The sequence below is a fragment of the Octopus sinensis genome, linkage group LG6, assembly GCF_006345805.1.
Source record: "Octopus sinensis linkage group LG6, ASM634580v1, whole genome shotgun sequence".
Taxonomy (NCBI): domain Eukaryota; kingdom Metazoa; phylum Mollusca; class Cephalopoda; order Octopoda; family Octopodidae; genus Octopus; species Octopus sinensis.
Window position 1 is genome coordinate 119,010,764 of NC_043002.1, and position 20,677 is coordinate 119,031,440.

General features: G+C 39.9%; 1 protein-coding gene across 1 annotated transcript in view; it reads right to left on the bottom strand.

Moving 5' to 3' along the window:
• Positions 1–15,076: 15,076 nt before the first annotated feature.
• Positions 15,077–20,677, bottom strand: part of LOC115213047 (F-box DNA helicase 1-like) — a 47,789-nt gene continuing 42,188 nt past the window's right edge. Inside the window, exons 18-21 of the mRNA XM_036504308.1 lie at positions 18,724–18,824; positions 16,968–17,105; positions 15,233–15,396; positions 15,077–15,148 (exon numbers count right to left, since the gene is read on the bottom strand). Of these exons, the coding sequence (XP_036360201.1) occupies positions 15,295–15,396; positions 16,968–17,105; positions 18,724–18,824 (341 nt within the window). The 3' untranslated portion in view covers positions 15,077–15,148; positions 15,233–15,294. The remainder of the gene's footprint in view (positions 15,149–15,232; positions 15,397–16,967; positions 17,106–18,723; positions 18,825–20,677) is intronic.

Sequence of the window (20,677 nt, forward strand, 5' to 3'; positions counted from 1 at the left end):
AAGACCCAACCTGAATACTTGCAACAGAGTGAACTTTGTGAAAGGTACCCAAGTACCAAGTGATGATGTTAAATGAGGGTGATGGATTAAATCTATCTCCAACCCATGCTAGCGCGGAAAACGGACGTTAAACGATGATGATGATGACCCAAAAAGAACAGCATGCAAAGAGCTGGAATGAATGCTGCAACGCATCTTGTCATGTGTTCTCATAATCCTGACAATCCACTCGTTACCCTTGAAAGGAACTTTATTTTATCCATTCTAAGAGGATAAAAGGCAAAGTTAAATCTGGAAAAATTTGAACTCAAAATTTTGAGAACCTGAATAAATAGCATGCTAACAGCTTTACCAAATAGCTACTTATTTTTCATTTGAATTTCTTTTTTCTCAGACAAAGGAGCAATGCCTAAATGTCATTTTCCACTTCTCTCTAAAACAGTATAGAAATTCATACAAAGTCATGAAGTTCATTGGAAGCGCCATCCAACCAAAATGCAAATATATGGGAAACTACCACCTGTGTCATCTCTTGTGAAAGGTAAGAGAGTCCAGTTTGCTGGACATTGTTGTAGAGCTGAAAAAGAGGTAATTTCTACTCTTCTCCTCTGGAAGCCATCTACTCGCAATACCAGAGGGCGCACACTCTCCTACCCTGATGTAATCTCCAGGGATACAGGCATCCAGCAACAGGACCTCCGTAATGCCATGATGGACCGTGAAGTCTGGCGTAGCATGGGAAATTTCATTGTCTCGACCATGGTCGAACGATGATGATGATGATGATTGTATAATCATTACCAACACCAACCATCACTAAGTTTCTCATATTTTGTGTTTTATTATGCATGCATAATGAAATGTAGGTGCAGGTATGGCTGTGTGGTAAGAAGCTTTCTCCTAGCCCCATGGTTCTGGGTTCAGTCCCACTGCATTGCATCTTTAGTAAATGTCTTCTACTATAATATGAAGCCAACCAAAGCATTGTGAGCCGATTTGGTTGACAGAAACTGAAAGAAGCTTGCTGTATATATGTGTATATGTTTATATGTGTGAGTGTGTGTATTTTTGCATTTCCTTGTCTTGACATCGTATGATAGATGTAAATGATAGTCACTGTCATACAAGCAGTGTCATTCATTTCCAACATTCTGCAAGAACATGTCTGGCCATGGAGAAATATAATCTTGTTTGGAAACAGGTAAGGGTTGGCAACAGGAAGGGCATCTAGCCATAGAAAACCTACTTCAATAAACTCTGTCCAACCTCTACAAGCATGGAAAAATGAATGTTAAAATTATGATGATAATGATGATGATGAATAAATGGGCACATGTGAGGCATAAGTGTAGGCAGGGGTCCGCAATCATCCTGGGGGACTGCCTTGAAAGAGTTAGTCAAACAAATCAACCCCAGTACAAGTCTGGTACTTATTCTATTGGTCTCTTGAACTAGACTGCTAAGTTGCAGAAGCATAAACAAACCAACATATTTGTCAAGAGGCAGTGGTGGGGAACACACACAGGTATACATGCACACACACACACACACACATGACAGGCTTCCTTACAGTTTCTGTCTATTATATTCACTCGCAACACATTGGTTATTCTGGGGCAATTGTAGAAGACACTTGCTCAGTTGACCTGAACCCAAAACCTCATGGTTGCAAAGTGAGCTTCTTTGTCAATAGTCTTTCTCTTTTATCATGAGTTTCTCTTCCTCTTCAGTGATTCCCAATATACTCTTTACTCTTTTCTCTTTTACTTGTTCCAGTCATTTGACTGTGGCCATGCTGGAGCACCGCCTTTAATCGAGCAACTCGACCCCGGGACTTATTCTTTTGTAAGCCCAGTACTTATTCTATCGGTCTCTTTTTGCCGAACCGCTAAGTGACGGGGATGTAAACACACCAGCATCGGTTGTCAAGCAATGCTAGGGGGACAAACACAGACACACAAACACACACATGCATAGATATATATATACATATATACGACGGGCTTCTTTTCAGTTTCCGTCTACCAAATCCACTCACAATGCTTTCGTTGGCCCGAGGCTATAGCAGAAGACACTTGCCCGAGGTGCCATGCAGTGGGACTGAACCCAGAACCATGTGGTTGGTAAACAAGCTACTTACCACACAGCCACTCCTGTGCCTATATGACATCAATAGTGAAAACTTTCTCTCCTGTGTTACTTCTTCCCTTTGAGAACTTTGATGAAAGCAATGTTGTTTTGCACTTCATATTAGCAAAGCTTTCAATTGTTTCTGAGAAGAGAACCTTCTAGCTAAGTTGCTTGTTTATTTTCTACATCCATCTCTCAGTTCTCAGAATGTAAGTCACAGCATGTCCCAACAGAGCTTTCTTTGATTTCTGTCAACTCTGGTGTACCCTTAGGTTCAATAATGTCTCCCATATTCCTTTTACCATATATCAACAACCCAGTTGCTGTCACCCACTTCCTGTTACCTTCAACACAGATGCAATTTGTACTAAGTTTCATCTCTCTTCCACCTTCTACACCCAAATCTTGGAGGCGCAATGGCCCAGTGGTTAGGGCAGCGGATTTGCGGTCGTAGGATCGCGGTTTCGATTCCCAGACTGGGCGTTGTGAGTGTTTATTGAGCGAAAACACCTAAAAGTTCCACAAGGCTCCGGCAGGGGATGGTGGTGATCCCTGCTGTACTCTTTCACCACAACTTTCTCTCACTCTTACTTCCTGTTTCTGTTGTACCTGTATTTCAAGGGGCCGGCCTTGTCACTCTCTGTGTCACGCTGAATATCCCCGAGAACTACGTTAAGGGTACACGTGTCTGTGGAGTGCTCAGCCACTTACACGTTAATTTCATGAGCAGGCTGTTCCGTTGATTCGGATCAACCGGAACCCTCATCGTCGTAACCGACGGAGTGCTTCCACACACCCAAATAACAATCAATATGCAACTGAAAGACTTCACTCTAGACACGTATTGAATCCATGATCGTGGCTGTGTAGTAAGAAGCTTGCTTCCCAACCACATGGTTTCAGGTTCAGTCCCACTGTGTGGAACCTTGGGCAAGCATCTTCTACTATACCCTCAGGTTGACCGAAGCCTTATCAGAGGATTTAGTAGATGGAAACTGAAAGAAGACCATCGCATACATATACATACATACACACACACACGCACATGCACACGCATGTCTGTGTGTCCTCACCACTGCTTAATGACTGGTACTGGTGAGTTAATGTCCCTGTAGCTTAGCAGTTCTGCAAAAGAAACTGATAAAATAAGTACCAGGCTTAAAAAAAAAAAATAAGTACAGGGGTTGGCTGTGTGGTAAGTAGCTTGCTAACCAACCACATGGTTCCGGGTCCAGTCCCACTGCGTGGCATCTTGGGCAAGTGTCTTCAGCTATAGCCCCGGGCCGACCAATGCCTTGTGAGTGGATTTGGTAGACGGAAACTGAAAGAAGCCTGTCGTATATATATATATATATATATATATAGTGCGTGTGTATATGTTTGTGTGTCTGTGTTTGTCCCTCTAGCATTGCTTGACAACCGATACTGGTGTGTTTACGTCCCCGTCACTTAGCGGTTCGGCAAAAGAGAGCGATAGAATAAGTACTGGGCTTACAAAGAATAAGTCCCGGGGTCGATTTGCTCGACTAAAGGCGGTGCTCCAGCATGGCCGCAGTCAAATGACTGAAACAAGTAAAAGAGAAAAGAGAGAAAGAGAGGGTTGATTCATTCAGCTAAAAATTCTTCAAGTGCTCCAGCATGGTTACAGTCTCATGACTGAAACACATAAAAGATAAAATTTGTTGCTTCTAATAGTACATAGATACAATCATCACACATGTTACCGAAACTGTTTGGTGTCTCCCATTCCCTAGTTACATTGATAAAATGCAAATGAAACCCTCAGAGTCACTCTGCTATCTGATTATCACAATCTGATAATCTCTCAAGGTGACCCTCATCATCATCATCATCATCATCATTTAGCGTCCGTTTTCCATGCTAGCATGGGTTGGACAGTTCAACTGGGGTCTGTGAAGCCGGAAGGCTGTATCAGGCCCAGTCAGATCTGGCAGTGTTTCTACTGCTGGATGCCCTTCCTAACGCCAACCACTCCGTGAGTGTAGTGGGTGCTTTTTATGTGCCACCGACACAGGTGCCAGGCAGGGCTGGCACGGCCACGATCGGATGGTGTTTGTTACGTGCCACCAGCACGGAGGCCAGTCGATGCGATGCTGGCTACAGCCACGTTCGGATGGTTCTCTTATGTGCCACCGGCACTGGTACCACAAACTACATTGATAAAATGCAAATGAAACCCTAAGAGTCACTATGCTATCTGATTATCACAATCTGATAATCTCTCAGGGTGACCCTCATGTATATAAAAAAAACTGCATCTAAAGACAGAATTCTCTTTTAGAGCCAGAAAATACTTAAGCTCTGATTAATTCCTAACCCACCATAGGGAACTCAAAGCATTCCCAAACTGGAACACTGCTAACATTTGTGGGTCAGTGCTGTTGCTATGCATACTAACATTCTAGATTATTTCTAAAAGAAGGTTATATGATTGGAACAAATCAGCATTGTCTTGGCATTGGACCCCACTTGATGTGCTTTTTGGGGTGTGGTGACTTTGAATGCTTCCATTGACTTGATTGCTGCTTTGCTTTCTAGGTCGTAGCCATAACACCAGCTTTCGTCATTAGTGATGATCTTCAAAAAAAGGGTCTGGATCAACTTCCAACTGTTTTCTCAGTTCACGACATGCATCCAACCGTGACTGCTTTTGATCTTCTGTGAACAAGCGAGGCACACATTTTGCTGCAACTCTTTCCATTCATAATTCCTTGCTCAAAATTCGTTGACAGGAGCTTCAGGACATACCAGTCATATAAGCAAGTTTCCCAATTGTTCAGCAATGATCTTCTAAGATCAATTTGTGAATTTTCATGATGTTTTCATTCATTCATTAGGCTGTCGGTTGCTCTGAATGAGGTTGGTCTCCAAGCTGTTCCTAAAATGTGAAAACCACTTGTAAACTTGTGTTTTACTCATGGCAGTGTCCTCAAAAGCTGTTTGAAGCATGACAACAGTTTTCCCCAGCAGAAAACAAAATTTCACAGGAACATGCTGTTCCTTTGTTTCGGCTATAGCAAAAATTGACAAACAGAGAAGAAGCGCTGTAAAGCAAAGATACACTGTGTGGCAGTACAACTTTACTTGCCATCACCGGTTGGCAGACTGATGCCTGAGGATCACACCAAGTGGCTTCTAGCAGTGGAAGCCTGAACTACAATTGGCTTGTCCCACAGAGAATGTTTCCAATTACTTTTGGGTACCACCCTTGTATATCTATATACTGAATTACAAAATATGTAATTTTATCTAATGCATGATACAGTTGGTTATATAGTTAAGAGTGAGTTATCTAATACACATCTCAATGAAAACTGCCTTACTATTCACTGAATTTTGCCATACTTGATGATACTGTATATTTTAATGAGTATTTATGGGACTTGACTTGGTCGTCCACACCAGTGTGTAAGCATGGTACACTATTATCTAAACATATTTATTTTATATCATATATCAGTATTATCTAACCATATTTATTTTATATTATATATCAGTATTATCTAACCATATTTATTTTATATTATATATCAGTATTATCTAACCATATTTATTTTATATTATATATCAGTATCATCTAAACATATTTATTTTATAAAACTATATCGAAAGAATACCATATTGTAATGCCCAACATAATGTTATCAATATCTACAATGCAACATTAGTAATGAGTAAGGTAAGAGGACTAATTTACTTTCTTCAAATATGCAGAGTATGTAAGAGATCTCTTACAGATAACAAGGACTTAATAGGAAAAATGGATAAGTGAGGGTTTTATGTCAGTAGAACTAACATATTTGTAAATGGAAGGGTAAATTTACATATGGGAACGAGATAATTACTTCAGATAAGCTGGCATGATAATTATATAATAAGAATATAATCCGAAAGTTTACATTTAACTCTTTATAAAAAAAATGGTTGAACTACTGTTTCTCTTTCTTTTCTGCAGAATGCTTTAATATCTCTGCTTACCATTTTATGATTTTATTCATGTTTAGCACCAGGCCATCCTTGACTGAACAGACCTGGTATTAAGAGGCATTCCAGTCATGCTCATCACATCATCCTTCTATCAGGCATTGCATAACACAGCATTCATAACTTTTGGAAACATTTTTTTCAATTCAGAATTGCTGAAACATGGAATAAACTACCCACATCTGCTGTTTCTGGATAGTGAAAGCATATCCTTGTAGATAGAATGCAATGTATCTATCACAGGTCCAGGAGAGGCTATCTTTCCTGTCAATGCTCTAGCTTACCCATGCGTTGCCTTTTGCTGGTATGACGCCTGCTTCTCCTCAAAGCTCCTGTTTATGTTGGCCAGTCCAGCTTCCTTTGGGTCACATGAGACAGTCGTATTCTCAGAGTACTTGCACAGTAGTTCATCTCCAACTCTGAAGATGTTGCTCTCACTTTTGAGTATGCATGTAATGTACTCATTTCTTTCCTGTTCAGCAGGTGTTGTCTGAGTGATACCATGCAACACTGAAAGGCTGTTTGGAATGACCTCATGCCTCTACCTGTATTTGTCTATGTTGCTCATATACGTGTCACAGGCCACTATAAGTTATTTCTTTTAGCTCACTTTTGTTTTTATATACAGCAGTCGGTTGAAGGAAGAATCAATGGGGGGGGAAGAAAATGTTTAACCTATGAGGACAACTTGCTTCAGGATAGTGGAAGGGCAAATGCTGACAAATTAAAAACATGCATGGGGGACCATGGTGGATGATGTGCTTGCGTGAAATCATTAAAGTATCGGGAAGATAGCCAAACTCAACTAACTTGTTGAAGCACGGAATAAACTAACCACATTGATTGTTAGGTGTCCCTCTCTCTTTTACTCTTTTACTTGTTTCAGTCATTTGACTGTGGCCATGCTGGAGCACCGCCTTTAGTTGAGCAAATCGACCCCGGGACTTATTCTTTGTAAGCCCAGTACTTATTCTATCGGTCTCTTTTGCCAAACCGCTAAGTGACGGGGACGTAAACACACCAGGATTGGTTGTCAAGCAATGCTAGGGGGACAAACACACACACATATATATAAAACTAATATCAGGAAGCTGAATCTTGTGAAGGAAATGACAAAAAAACTGCAACAAGCTGGACAAGAACCATTCCAATATATGCAAACATAGAAAAACTAGTATAAAATGATGATGGTGATGGCAGCTGAGATGGTGATGAAAGTGATCTTATATGAGTTGGAGAGTTTTGTAAATGTAAAACCCTTATCACAAATTGCTAGAGGAAGCAATCTTTACTGAAAAATATACTTCATAACAACAATGATCACTTAACCCTTTCATTACTGTATTTATTTTGAGATGCTCTGTGCTTCTTTCAATTAATTTAAAATATAACAAAGAATTTAGTAAAATAACTCAGTTATCATTAAGCTAGTGTTAGGAACGTAAATTGTGACTAAGGTTTGGTGGAAGATTTTAATTCAAAACTTTTGAAAACAAGACATTTGTACTTAGAGCCAGAGCCGGTTTCAGCTGGGTTGGTCACGAAAGGGTTAAGTAGGCAGACTGATGATTTTAAACCTTGTACAGGTTTTCTGCAAAGGTTTTGCTTGCTTGTCAATTCTCCTTTGTTTGTGATATTTATTTAAAATTTATTTGACCTTTCCATGAGTTATTTTAATATAAAAGAAAGCAAGGTTTCATGAATGACATGTTGAATTGTTCATCTTAGATCAACATCAGAAATGAACTACAATCAGCTAATGCTGATGTCAGTCCAGATAATAATGATGGTAGTGATAGTCTTGATAGTGATTGTTTGATGATAGAGATAATGATTGTTATTGTTAAGCAACAGCTCTAGTTAGCTCTGCTTGAGCAGACTTAATCATCATCATCATCGTTTAACATCCGTTCTCCATGCTAGCATGGGTTGGACGGTTTGACCGGGGATCTGGGAAGCCAGAAGGCTGCACCAGGCTCCAGTCTTATCTGGCAATGTTTCTACAGCTGGATGCCCTTCCTAACGCCAACCACTCTGTGAGTGTAGTGGGTGCTTTTTACGTGCCACCTGCACAGGTGCCAGGCGAGGCTGGCATCGGCCACAGTCGGATTGGTGCATTTTACGTGCCACCGGCACGGAAGCCAGTCAAGGCGGCATACCTAATGTATGTTGATAATTGACTAACTTCTTATGGGCAACCTATATGTTCTGCATCTCAAGCTTTGCAGATACAGCATGTCTCAGTCAAACCTTGTCATATGATCAACATCTTCAGGCATTTATTTTCACAGGTTTAGGATTAGGTGTCTCCATTTTAAAAATAATGTGTTGTTTATTGGGAGTAAAATTTATCAGGTAATTCTAGCAATTGAGGTATTATTACAGAAGTTCCCTAGTTGGGTTACAAGTGAAAATAACGCTAAGGTTGAGTTAATAATAATTACTTGTTCTGATTAATCATCATTATTCAGACATTTATCTTCATCATTCCTACAATGTAGTCTGTTTTGCAGATCTCAACTTTATCTATTGACATTACCCACTAATTTTTCTACATTTTTCTTTAGTTATTATTCAGATAATACATCGATGATAATATATGTACACATACATATAATTCTATACATGCATATATATATATATATATATCATCATCATCGTTTAATGTCCGCTTTCCATGCTAGCATGGGTTGGACGATTTTGACTGAGGGCTGGTGAACCAGATGGCTGCACCAGGCTCCAATCTTGATTTGGCAGAGTTTCTACAGCTGGATGCCCTTCCTAAACGCCAACCACTCCGAGTGTGTAGTGGGTGCTTTTTATGTGCCACCGGCACGGGGGCTAGTCAGACGGTACTGGCAACGACCTCGCTCGAATCTTTTTACACATGCCACCAGCACAGGTGCCAGTAAAGCGACTTTGGTAACGATCACGCTCGAACGGTGCCCTTTTATGTGCTACTGACACGGAGGTCAGTTGGCTGCTCTGGCAACAATCACGCTCGGGTGGTGCTCTTGGCACCCTACTAGCACGGGCACAAGTGCCAGTAAGACGCTGGTAACGATCAGACTCGAATGGTGCCATATGTATATATATATATATATATATACAGTGGTTCAGGAAAAGAGATTGATAGAATAAGTATCAGGCTTAAAAAAATAAGTACTGGGGTTAATAAGTTTGACTAAAATTCTTCAAGGTGCTGTCCCAGCATGGCCACAGCCTCGACTGAAACAGGTAAAAGATACACATATATATATAAACATATATAATACATATATTCTTTTACTTGTTTCAGTCATCTGACTGTGGCCATGCTGGAGCACAGCCTTTAGTCAAACAAATTAAACCCAGGACTTATTCTTTGTAAACCTAGTACTTATTCTATCAGTTCTTTTGCCAAAACCACTAAGTTACGGGAATGTAAACACACAACATTGGTTGTCAAGCAATGATGGGAGAATAATATACCCTAACCCTATATATATATAATGAGCTTCTTTCAGTTTCTGTCTACCAAATCCATTCTTCACAAGGCTTTGGTCGGCCTGAGGCTATGGCAGAAGATACTTGCCCAAGGTGCCATGCAGTGGGACTGAACCCAGAACCATGTGGCTGGGAAGCAAACTTCTTACCACATAGCTACTCCTCTGCCTATATTTATATCGATTTCTTCCTTACATACAACATTATTTAGGTGGAGAAGAATTTTGTCAACTGATCAATGAAAGTGAATTACTGGTAAAAAGAGAGAGAGAGAAAGAGAGAGGAGGGGACAAAAATGTTGCGATGTTCAGGTGTAAGTAAAATAGCCATAAACTAGCATCATAACGGGGCCAGAGGTGAGTAGCCAGGGGCTTATCTTCTACTCAGTGGTGTTCACAGAATGAAACACAAATGCTGTGGATTTTAGAGGGAGGATATAAAACAGTTGCAGGCAAGGCTGTGCAGTTAAGAAGTTCACTTCACAACATGGTTTCGGATATGATTCCACTGAGTGGTTACTCTTTTACTCTTTTACTTGTTTCAGTCATTTGACTGCGGCCATGCTGGAGCACCGCCTTTAGTCGAGCAAATCGACCCCGGGACTTATTCTTTATAAGCCCAGTACTTATTCTATTGGTCACTTTTGCCAAACCGCTAAGTGACGGGGACGTAAACACACCAGCATCGGTTGTCAAGCAATGCTAGGGGGACAAACACAGACACACACATATATACATATATATACACATATACGACGGGCTTCTTTCAGTTTCCGTCTACCAAATCCACTCACAAGGCATTGGTCGGCCCGAGGCTATAGCAGAAGACACTTGCTCAAGGTGCCACGCAGTGGGACTGAACCCGGAACCATGTGGTTAGTAAACAAGCTACTTACCACACAGCCACTCCTATGCCTATATTTTAATCTCAAGCTGAGCAATGGCTCGAGAATTTAATCTCAATGTGAGTGTGTGTGTGTGTAGGGGGTTGTGAGGGAAATTTGGTAAATGGAAAATATATGGAAGCCTGTTGTGCGGCTGTGTGGTTAAGAGGCTTACTTCCCAATCATGTGGTCTTGGGTTCAGTCCCACTGCGCAACACATTAGGCAAGTGTCTTCTGCTACAGTCCTTGCCAGCCAAAGCCCTGTGAGTGGATTTGGTAAATGGAAACTGTAGGAAACTTGTTGTATGTGTATGTGTGTTTGTGTCTACCCTTGTCTAGACATTATGTGAAAATTGTAAATGAACAATATAATTTCCAGTCTTTGGGGAGGGGATAAGTTGATTATATTGATCCTAGTGTTCCAATTGATCCTCATTTAATGGATTCTGAAGCGATGAAAGGTAAAGTCAACTTCAGTGGAATTTGAATTTAGAATGTAAAGATGAATGAAATGCTACTAAGCATTTTGTGTGTGTTATAACAATTCTGCAAACCTGCTACCTTAACATGAAATTAAATATATTAACTGAAAATAAACTTTAGTATCAGAGAGGACATCTGGCTGTAGAATAATGTCTCAAGAAGTCTCAATTAACTCATGCCAGTATGGAAGAAGCATACACAAAAACAATAACGACGAAATGGTAACATATAAGTTTTTTTTTGATATTTTATTTAGAATTTCATAAATGAGATTTTAAGTATGCATAAAAATAAAAATAAACACTTTATAATTGATTTCATACATTGATTGATAGGCAACAGTTTACAAGGAAAGGGTATTGACTCATTGAATTCATTGCAGTACATGACTTTCTAAATATGTCGTCAGTGTGCATACTCGACAGAGTGTGAGTACCTTGAGAGAAAATTTGGACCTAAGAAGCATCAGATGTGGTGTGCAAGAGAGACGACTGCGCTGGTATGGTCATGTGGCGAGAATGGATGAGGATAGCTGTGTGAAAAAGTGCCACACCCTAGCGGTTGAAGGAACCTGTGGAAGAGGTTGACCCAGGAAGACCTGGGATGAAGTGGTGAAGCATAAACTTCAAACATTAGGTCTCACCAAGGCAATGACTAGTGACCGAGACCTTTGAAAATATGTTGTGCTTGAGAAAACCCGGCAAGCCAAATGAGACCATAACCTGTGGCCTATGCCAGGAGTGCAACCAGCCCACTTATGCATACCTTTCCTTCATTGGACACTAACCTCTGCTTGCGAAGACCTGTTGAGGCGAGTGAAATTGAAATCATACTCGATGACTGGCATCCCTGCTAGTGATCGTTGCCAGAGCAGCTAATTGGCTTCTATGCCGGTGGCACGTAAAAAGCACCATTTGAGCATGATCATTACCAGTGTCGCCCTTACTGGCACTTGTGCCGGTGGCACGTGAAAAAACATTCAAGTGAGGTCGTTGCCAGTGCTGCTGGACTTGCTCCTGTGCAGGTGGCACGTAAAAAAAAAACACCATTTGAGCATGGCCGTTGCCAGTACTGCCTGACTGGCCCTCATGCCGGTAGCACATAAAAAGCACCTGCTTCACTCTCAGAGTGGTTGGCGTTAGGAAGGGCATCCGGCTGTAGAAACTCTGCCAGATCAGATTGGAGCCTGGTGCAGCCATCTGGTTTGACAGTCCTCAGTCAAATCGTCCAACCCATGCTAGCATGGAAAGCGGATGTTAAACGATGATGATGATGATGATTCATCAATCCTGGTTGGTTGAAAGGCAAAGTTGACAGTAGCAATTAGTTGTGCTGGTGGGGGTGTCTTTTCAGTCAAGTGAGCGGGTAATGCCAATGACCTTTCACAGGACCTCTGAAATTAGTACAAAGGATGGAGGGAAGGTATCCTCAAACCAGAGACCTTTCCTGAATGTTTGCAACGAGTGAACTCCATTAAAGACGCTGAAAGTACCAGGTAATGGTGTTAAACTGGGTGAAGGATTAAGCCTAACACCCAGATTTGAATTCAGAATGTAGATGGATGAAATATAAATTTGATTCCAAATTTCGGCACCAGGCCAGCCATTTTATGGGAGGAGTAAATTGATTACACCAACCCCAGTGCTTAACTGGTACTTATTTTATTGACTCAGAAAGGATGAAAGGCAAAGTGAACCTGGTAGAATTCGATCTCTGAACATGAAGACTGATGAAATGCCTCCAAGCATTTTCTCCGGTATGCAAACAATTCTGCCAGCTCACCACCTTAAGATGAAATAAAATATTGGTTTCAAATTTTGGTACAAGGTCAGCAAGTTTGGGGGAGGGAGTAAGTTGATTCTATTGACCCCAGTGCTCCACTTGTACTTATGTAATTGACCCTGAAAGGATGAAATGCAAAGTCGACCTCGGTGGAATTTGATCTCAGAACATAGAGATGGCTGAAATGCCACTAAGCATTTTGTCCAGTGTGCGAAGGATTAAGCGAACTCGTTGCGTTAAGTTGAAATAAAATATTGTAAACACACTTTGGTTTTTGTGCCTATCCTCATTTATGTTCATGGATGTTTGGTAACGACTGAAAGAATATGGTCATGAATACAAGCAACCAAAAATAGGATTCCTCAGAAGAATCTCTGGAGTAATATTACTCAACAAAGTGTGTAGCTGAAGGTCAAACTGTTACTCCTACACACTCAGAGACGTTACAGCTCTGGTACAGCAGACATCTGATTAGAATGTTGCAGAAAAGCAGGAGTGGCTGTGTGGTAAGTAGCTTGCTAACCAACCACATGGTTCCGGGTTCAGTCCCACTGCGTGGCATCTTGGGCAAGTGTCTTCTGCTATAGCCTCGGGCCGACCAATGCCTTGTGAGTGGATTTGGTAGACAGAAACTGAAAGAAGCCTGTCGTATATATGTATATATATATATATATATATATATAATGTGTGTGTGTGTGTGTTTGTGTGTCTGTGTTTGTCCCCCTAGCATTGCTTGACAACCGATGCTGGTGTGTTTACGTCCCCGTCACTTAGTGATTCGGCAAAAGAGACTGATAGAATAAGTACTGGGCTTACAAAGAATAAGTCCCGGGGTCGATTTGCTTGACTAAAGGCGGTGCTCCAGCATGGCCACAGTCAAATGACTGAAACAAGTAAAAGAGTAAAAGAATCATAAGACAGATTCTTCAATTAGGAGACCTAGGGTAGACCAAAAACGAAATGGTTGGATAATACACATATTCTCAGTTGGTCATGCTTGGGAATCCAACTGGAAAGTCTAATGATGGTTGCTTCTGATTGGATCCAATGGAGAAGGTGCCTGAGGACACCACACCCATGACACTTCCAGGAATTGTGAGCAGAGAAGATGGATGGATGGATGGACAAACTTTCTGTTTCTGCCAATCCACAGGCATAAAAATTCGATTCACAGAGGCCAGAATTGAACAAGTTGTCTTTTGGTTATCTCACTAACATTGTAAATGACAGTGTGTTCTTTTCTCTCTCGCTTTGGGTCTTCACCACCTGATATCTCTCTATATATAAACGGCAGTTTGTCTATCTGTGTGTCTGTCAGGTTGTACCCTCACCCTGACCACAGCTTTCAACCGATTCTGATGAAACTTGACACACACATAGCCCAATGTCATAATTCAAAACTAACGCAGCGAAAATTTTGAAAAGTTCCCCCAGTTCTGAAAAAAATCGATAAATTCGACATGGGGTCGAGAATCTAAGCTTTTTATATGCAACACATTTTCTGTCTAGGGGACACAACTCGACCTTTTTATCGCCCAAAGGGACAGCTAGGAACATCGTATACACAGAAGTATTCGAGTGAAGAGAAGACATTGCAACCTACACATGCGCCTTCGTTCCCTAGAGGGAAAGGACTAGATTGGGATTAGTCGTTGCCTACTAAAGGCTCTTACATACCCGGGCAATGCTGCTAGTATGCATTAAAAGCAATTAGCTGCTATGGTACTTTCACTATCTCTGTGTTTCATTGAAAAACTGACAGATTGCTTAGTTAGCAGAAAATTGAGTACAAATATATTTGGAGACACTAACTGTAGGCTTAAGAAGTCAGCTTCCCAACCATATAGTCTTGGGTTCAGTACCACACCTGATACCTTGTGCAAGTGTCTTCTATGATAACACTGGGTCGACCAATGCCTTGCGAGATTTGGTAGACAACCCATTGAGTATATATATACACAAATGCATGTGTGTGTGAGTATGTGTGTGTATACATATATATGCATGCAAACTATGAATGTATGTATGAATATGTGTGTTTTCTTTTGTTTTGTCATTACATGATGGTAGTAAAAGAGCATTGTTTACTTCCAATCCTCAGTGCAAAACATTTTCTGTCTATGGGGAAATATTACCTTGCTGGGGAACAGGTGAGTGTTGGTGACAGAAAGGGCATCTAACAGGATAGTATGACTAAAAAAGTCTGTTTGATTCAAGGAAGCATAGAAAAAATGGACATGGTCATAATGACGATGATGATGATTGATTGAATGACTGAGTGAGAGAGTGATGAAATAAATGTTAATGTTTAGTCATAATACTGTATCAAGCGTTTAATTCCAAGAATCATAAAATTATTGGATATTTTGTTTTCTTCCTTTTAGATGTCGTTATATTTGTTATAAGGTGGCAATTAATAATTAAGGATAACAGTACATATTATATACAAAATGCAAAATTTCTCTGCAAAGAAATACAAGCATTTCAATATAGAAATCACAGACAGCTTTATATAGAATCAATTGTTACTGAGTAGTTTCTGTTTCCTTGCAGAGAAAGGCCAGAGTTGGTTCCATATTGGAGACGCATTGTTTACAAATTATTCCTCCTTCATATGTGTGACTCATCTACAAGAGAAGATAATCAGATGAGTGACATCAACAAAATATACAAATATTTTGGTATTTAAGGCAAAGAATTATGCTTTGATAAGGTCTCAGATTCAGAATCTTTGAAAACAAAACCCTAAACTGGAAACATAACAGCAAGACAAAACGGAAACAGAAAGCTCCTTACATTAAAATGAAAGGTTGTTTATGACAAGTTTTGCTAATAGTTCAGTCAATAGCAACTTATTCAAGACTCCAAGTGTTACACATTCATATCTATGTGTTTACGTATGTATAGAATACATCCCCACTTTTGGCACTATTTTGTTAGTGAACAATACAAACTGTGTGTAAAGTATATAATGTATCACTACGCTGAATGTCGAGTCCGTGTAACACGAATAGTAAATAAAAACGTTAACAATAACAATGGCTTTCATTTGGTTGTCTCTCCCATTAGAACCCAATACACATAACACCAAGTATAACTCAGGATAGGTTCCAGGAAAAAGCCTAGGAATTTTTTTTTTTTGTATGACCATTTTCTCATGCTAACATGGATTAGTTGAATACATGCTGAGCCATTGCTTATAGTGGGATATCCCAGGAAGACCTGGGATGAAGTGGTGAAGCATGAACTTCAAACATTAGGTCTCACCAAGGCAATGACTAGTGACTGAGACCTTTGAAAATATGTTGTGCTTGAGAAAACCCGGCAAGCCAAATGAGACCGTAACCTCGTTTGCCTGTGCCAGGAGTGCAACCAGCCCACTTATGCGTACCTTTCCTTCATTGGACACTAAACTCTGAATTCGATCTCTGAACATGAAGACTGATGAAATGCCTCGAAGCATTTTCTCTGGTATGCAAACAATTCTGGACACTAAACATTGCTGTGAGCCGTTGCTAGTTTTTCATGTAAGGAAGTTTTCATTTTACTTGCTTTTGAAAGCAAAGAGCTACCAAACGATTTGTTGACCGGGAAACAACAACATAGAACAACGGCCACAGCTCAGCAACTCTTTTTATGCAATCATAGGAGATTCAGATTCATATCATCATTGTTTAATGTCTAATAACTTGCATCATGACAGAGACCAGCCATCATGTGTTGTGTTCCACCTGCCTTGATACCTGGTCTCTATGGTCTCCAAGTGGCTTGAGCTTGATGCTTTTTATTTACTGAAGATACTTAAACCATGATTTTTGTTTTCACTTTTGTAGTTGCATTTACTTGAAATGATATTGAAAACCTGTTTCCAAAGTTATGTCAAGCTCCATATATGGGTCTGCATTTGATGAAACCAAGTCTATCCTTAGAAATGCTAACAATACTGGAAATGTTGAAAAATGGACATTTGAATTTGTGGAAAATTTTGATGTGATTGAGCAAAATGGATTTCATTTTTGAAATCAGACTAGGAAACATGTCTTCAACACCAGGCAACAAAAGCCATGTTCCCCAATGTTATAGGAGAACTTCATTACAATTATTGATATTCTTTTGGAAATATTAGTACAAGGTTGAAGGTAAAAGAAATCTGAAGAAGACAGAAAGAGAAGAATATAAAAGAAAATATTAATCTTACTGTATTAACAGTTTCTCTGGAAAGAAAAATATCTGTTTTCTTGCGTTTTTGCTTTACAACTGAACCACACATGCCACAAACCAAGGATTTTCCACAAGTTTCCAATCCATCAGACATTACAACTTGCAATCTTGAGCCCTGGGAAAAAAAAAAAACATACAATTATATAAAATTAAATTTCAATGAATCAAACATCAAATAGGCGCAGGAGTGGCTGTGTGGTAAGTAGCTTGCTAACCAACCACATGGTTCTGGGTTCAGTCCCACTGCGTGGCACCTTGGGCAAGTGTCTACTGCTATAGCCCCAGGCCGACCAATGCCTTGTGAGTGGATTTGGTAGACGGAAACTGAAAGAAGCCTGTCGTATATATGTATATATATATATATACGTGTGTGTGTCTGTGTTTGTCCCCCTAGCATTGCTTGACAACCGATGCTGGTGTTTTTACGTCCCCGTCACTTAGCGGTTCAGCAAAAGAGACCGATAGAATAAGTACTGGGCTTACAAAGAATAAGTCCCGGGGTCGATTTGGTCGACTAAAGGCGGTGCTCTAGCATGGCCGCAGTCAACTGACTGAAACAAGTAAAAGAGAGAAAAGAGAGAGAGTAAATAGATCCTTAATGTTTGAGTGACACCATTAAATAATTACAATCTTTAACATGACTGATGAATAAATCTTTAGGGTGGCTTTGAAGCAGAAGTTTATATTTCCAATATAAGGTTTCAAAACGATTAATAATATTGAAACCTATGTTAGAATAAAGATTAAGGTTCTGAGTTCAAACATAGCCTAAACATGTGCATACATTTTCTCATTTACAAACACACACACAAACTCTGCTGTCTCACATTAATTTCTTTCCTTTCAACTTTTCCCTGATAGAAAAGCTCATCCAAAACATTGGATTTTTCAATCCCCACAGCAAGTTCACTACACTCACTTTATTGATTTTACTATATAATGTAAATCTTGCTGATGCAGACCAACACCAGCCTCTTTGGAGTCTGATCACACACACACAAATATGGTGCCATGTAAAAAGCACAGTGCTGGTGCCACATTAAAAGCACCCATAATGTACTAGGTGCTTTTAATGCGACATTGACAAGGGCGTTTTTATGTAGAACTGACATGGGCACTTTTATATGACACTGGCACAGGTGCTTTCACATGGCACTAGCACACATCAGTCCCTATTTACAAGTACAATCATTTTCTTGTACTTTGAAGCTATGCTCTGTGTGGAAGCACTCTGTCGGTTATGACGACGAGGGTTCCAGTTGATCCGAATCAACGGAACAGCCTGCTCGTGAAATTAACGTGTAAGTGGCTGAGCACTCCACAGATACGTGTACCCTTAACGTAGTTCTCGGGGATATTCAGCGTGACACAGAGAGTGACAAGGCCGGCCCCTTGAAATACAGGTACAACAGAAACAGGAAGCAAGAGTGAGAGAAAGTTGTGGTGAAAGAGTACAGCAGGGATCACCATCATCCCCTGCCGGAGCCTTGTGGAGCTTTTAGGTGTTTTTGCTCAATAAACACTCACAACGCCCGGTCTGGGAATCGAAACCGCGATCTTATGACCGCGAGTCCGCTGCCCTAACCACTGGGCCATTGCGCCTCTAACACATCATCAACATCTTTATCTCTTTTTCAGTTACTGCCACCCACTCCAATATAATTTCCTGAAATCATTACTCATCAATGCTATTTTCACAAACTTTATATCAGAATCAAAATTTGAATACTCACACTAAACTCATCAATCAGATGGCATAAATAGTCTGTCAAATACAGGGAATACTTTGCTCGAGTTATGGCCACATAAAATAAATTCCTCTCATCTTGCGTGTCTAAAAATAATAAAAGAAAGAATTCTACTGAAACGCTTAAATAGGATTAAGGATTATCAAATTATCATCAAGAACCACATTTATGGGAAGTAAGTAGGTGGGATGTTAGCCTTGCTTTTGGCAAAGATATTTAATTGTCCACTTGGTTGATATTTAGTTATAGTTGTTCTCTGTGATTAGAGTGTCGAGCTTACAATCTTGAGGTAGCGAGTTCAATTCCTGGACCGGGCTGTGTGTTGTGCTCTTGAGCAAGACACTTTATTTCACATTGCTCCAGTTCACTCAGCTGTAGAAATGAGTTGCGATGTCATTAGTTCCAAGCTGTATCGGTCCCTTTGCCTTTCCCTTGGATAACACTGGCAGCATGCAGCGGGGAGGCCGGTATGCACGGGTGACTGCTGGTCTCCCATAAACAACCTTGCCCGACTTTGTACCTCTAAGGGTAACTTTCTATGTGCAATCTCATGGTCATTCATGACTGAAGGAGATCTTTACCTTTCACCCTTTAGCTGCAAGTAAGCCCTGATTAAACAGACCTATGATCAAAAGTAGTTAGGTACAACATTTCTAAGAAGTACATCATTCAATGTGTCCTTTCATTTATTAAGACGGCAGGGTGTGATTTGAAGATTTGGTCATGCAGGCTGGACAGACAAGAGCAAGTAGGCTGGATTCAAGTATAAACTAAACTTTGTGGGTCAAATAAGGACAATTATTTCTAACAACCCTATTCATAATGAAAGCCAAAGTAAATGTATGAAGGGGTCAAAATACATTGTAGCAACTTTATTAACAATAAAGAAAGGAAAGAATATGAAGTCTTAGCAAAGTTTGCATGATGTGTAGAGAAATGTGTAGAAAAAGCTCATTAAATTACATGGTATATATACAGTTCTATTAAATAAGAGTCCTTAGAGCAATGGTTCTTAACCCTTATTTTCATCTGTAGACTCCTTTGATTCCTGCTTTATGCTACTGGCCCCTATAGCAATTTCATGCTTAAAAATATGCTCAGACCTATTCCTGTTTCATTATGATTTACAAAACATTTTATCTTTTATCTTTTACTTGTTTCAGTCATTGGATTGCGGCCAGACTGGGGCACCACCTTGAAGAAGTTTTAGATGAATGAATCAACTCCAGTTCTTGTTTTTTTTTTTTAAGCCTGGTACTCACCAGCAGTTCAACATTAGGGAAGAACAGAGTAAGTACCAGGCGTCAAAAATAAGCACTGGGGTTGATTTGTTTGACTAAAAACCTTCAGCATAGTGTCCCAGCATGACTGCAGTCTAATCACTGAAAACTAAAGAGATAGAAGTAAAGATAATATAACATAAGCCCTTTTGATTCCAACCAGCCTAAGAGTGCCCCTGGTTCTATGGCACAAACTTGTTGTTTTAAAGTGAAATAAATTAAATTCTACGATCAAAGTTTCATGTTAATTTATATTCCAAATACTACTTTAAAAATGACAAAGTTATTTTATTAAATTCTTCATTTTTTTTCAAAATTAATTGAAACAACGGTAAGTGTATTTCAAAAGAAATATGGTAACAAAAAAAGTAGTGAATTTTGATTGAATAAAAAGACAGGGGAGGTAACTCTGAGAATTACATTAATTACAAATTGAATGCGAGTTTGAGCTTCATCTTTCACAAGTAATGGCAGTGTTGTCCACATTCTCTTTCTTCATTGGGATATCACACAATTTTCGATCGATCAACTAAATTCTCTATCTTCTGTTTGTTTTATCTATCAATCTATTTATCCTTCTCCAACGATTACTTTTTCCACTCCTGTATGTCAACTGCAGTCACTGAGGTAATCTTTCTTTTGTAGTTTAACTATGTCAC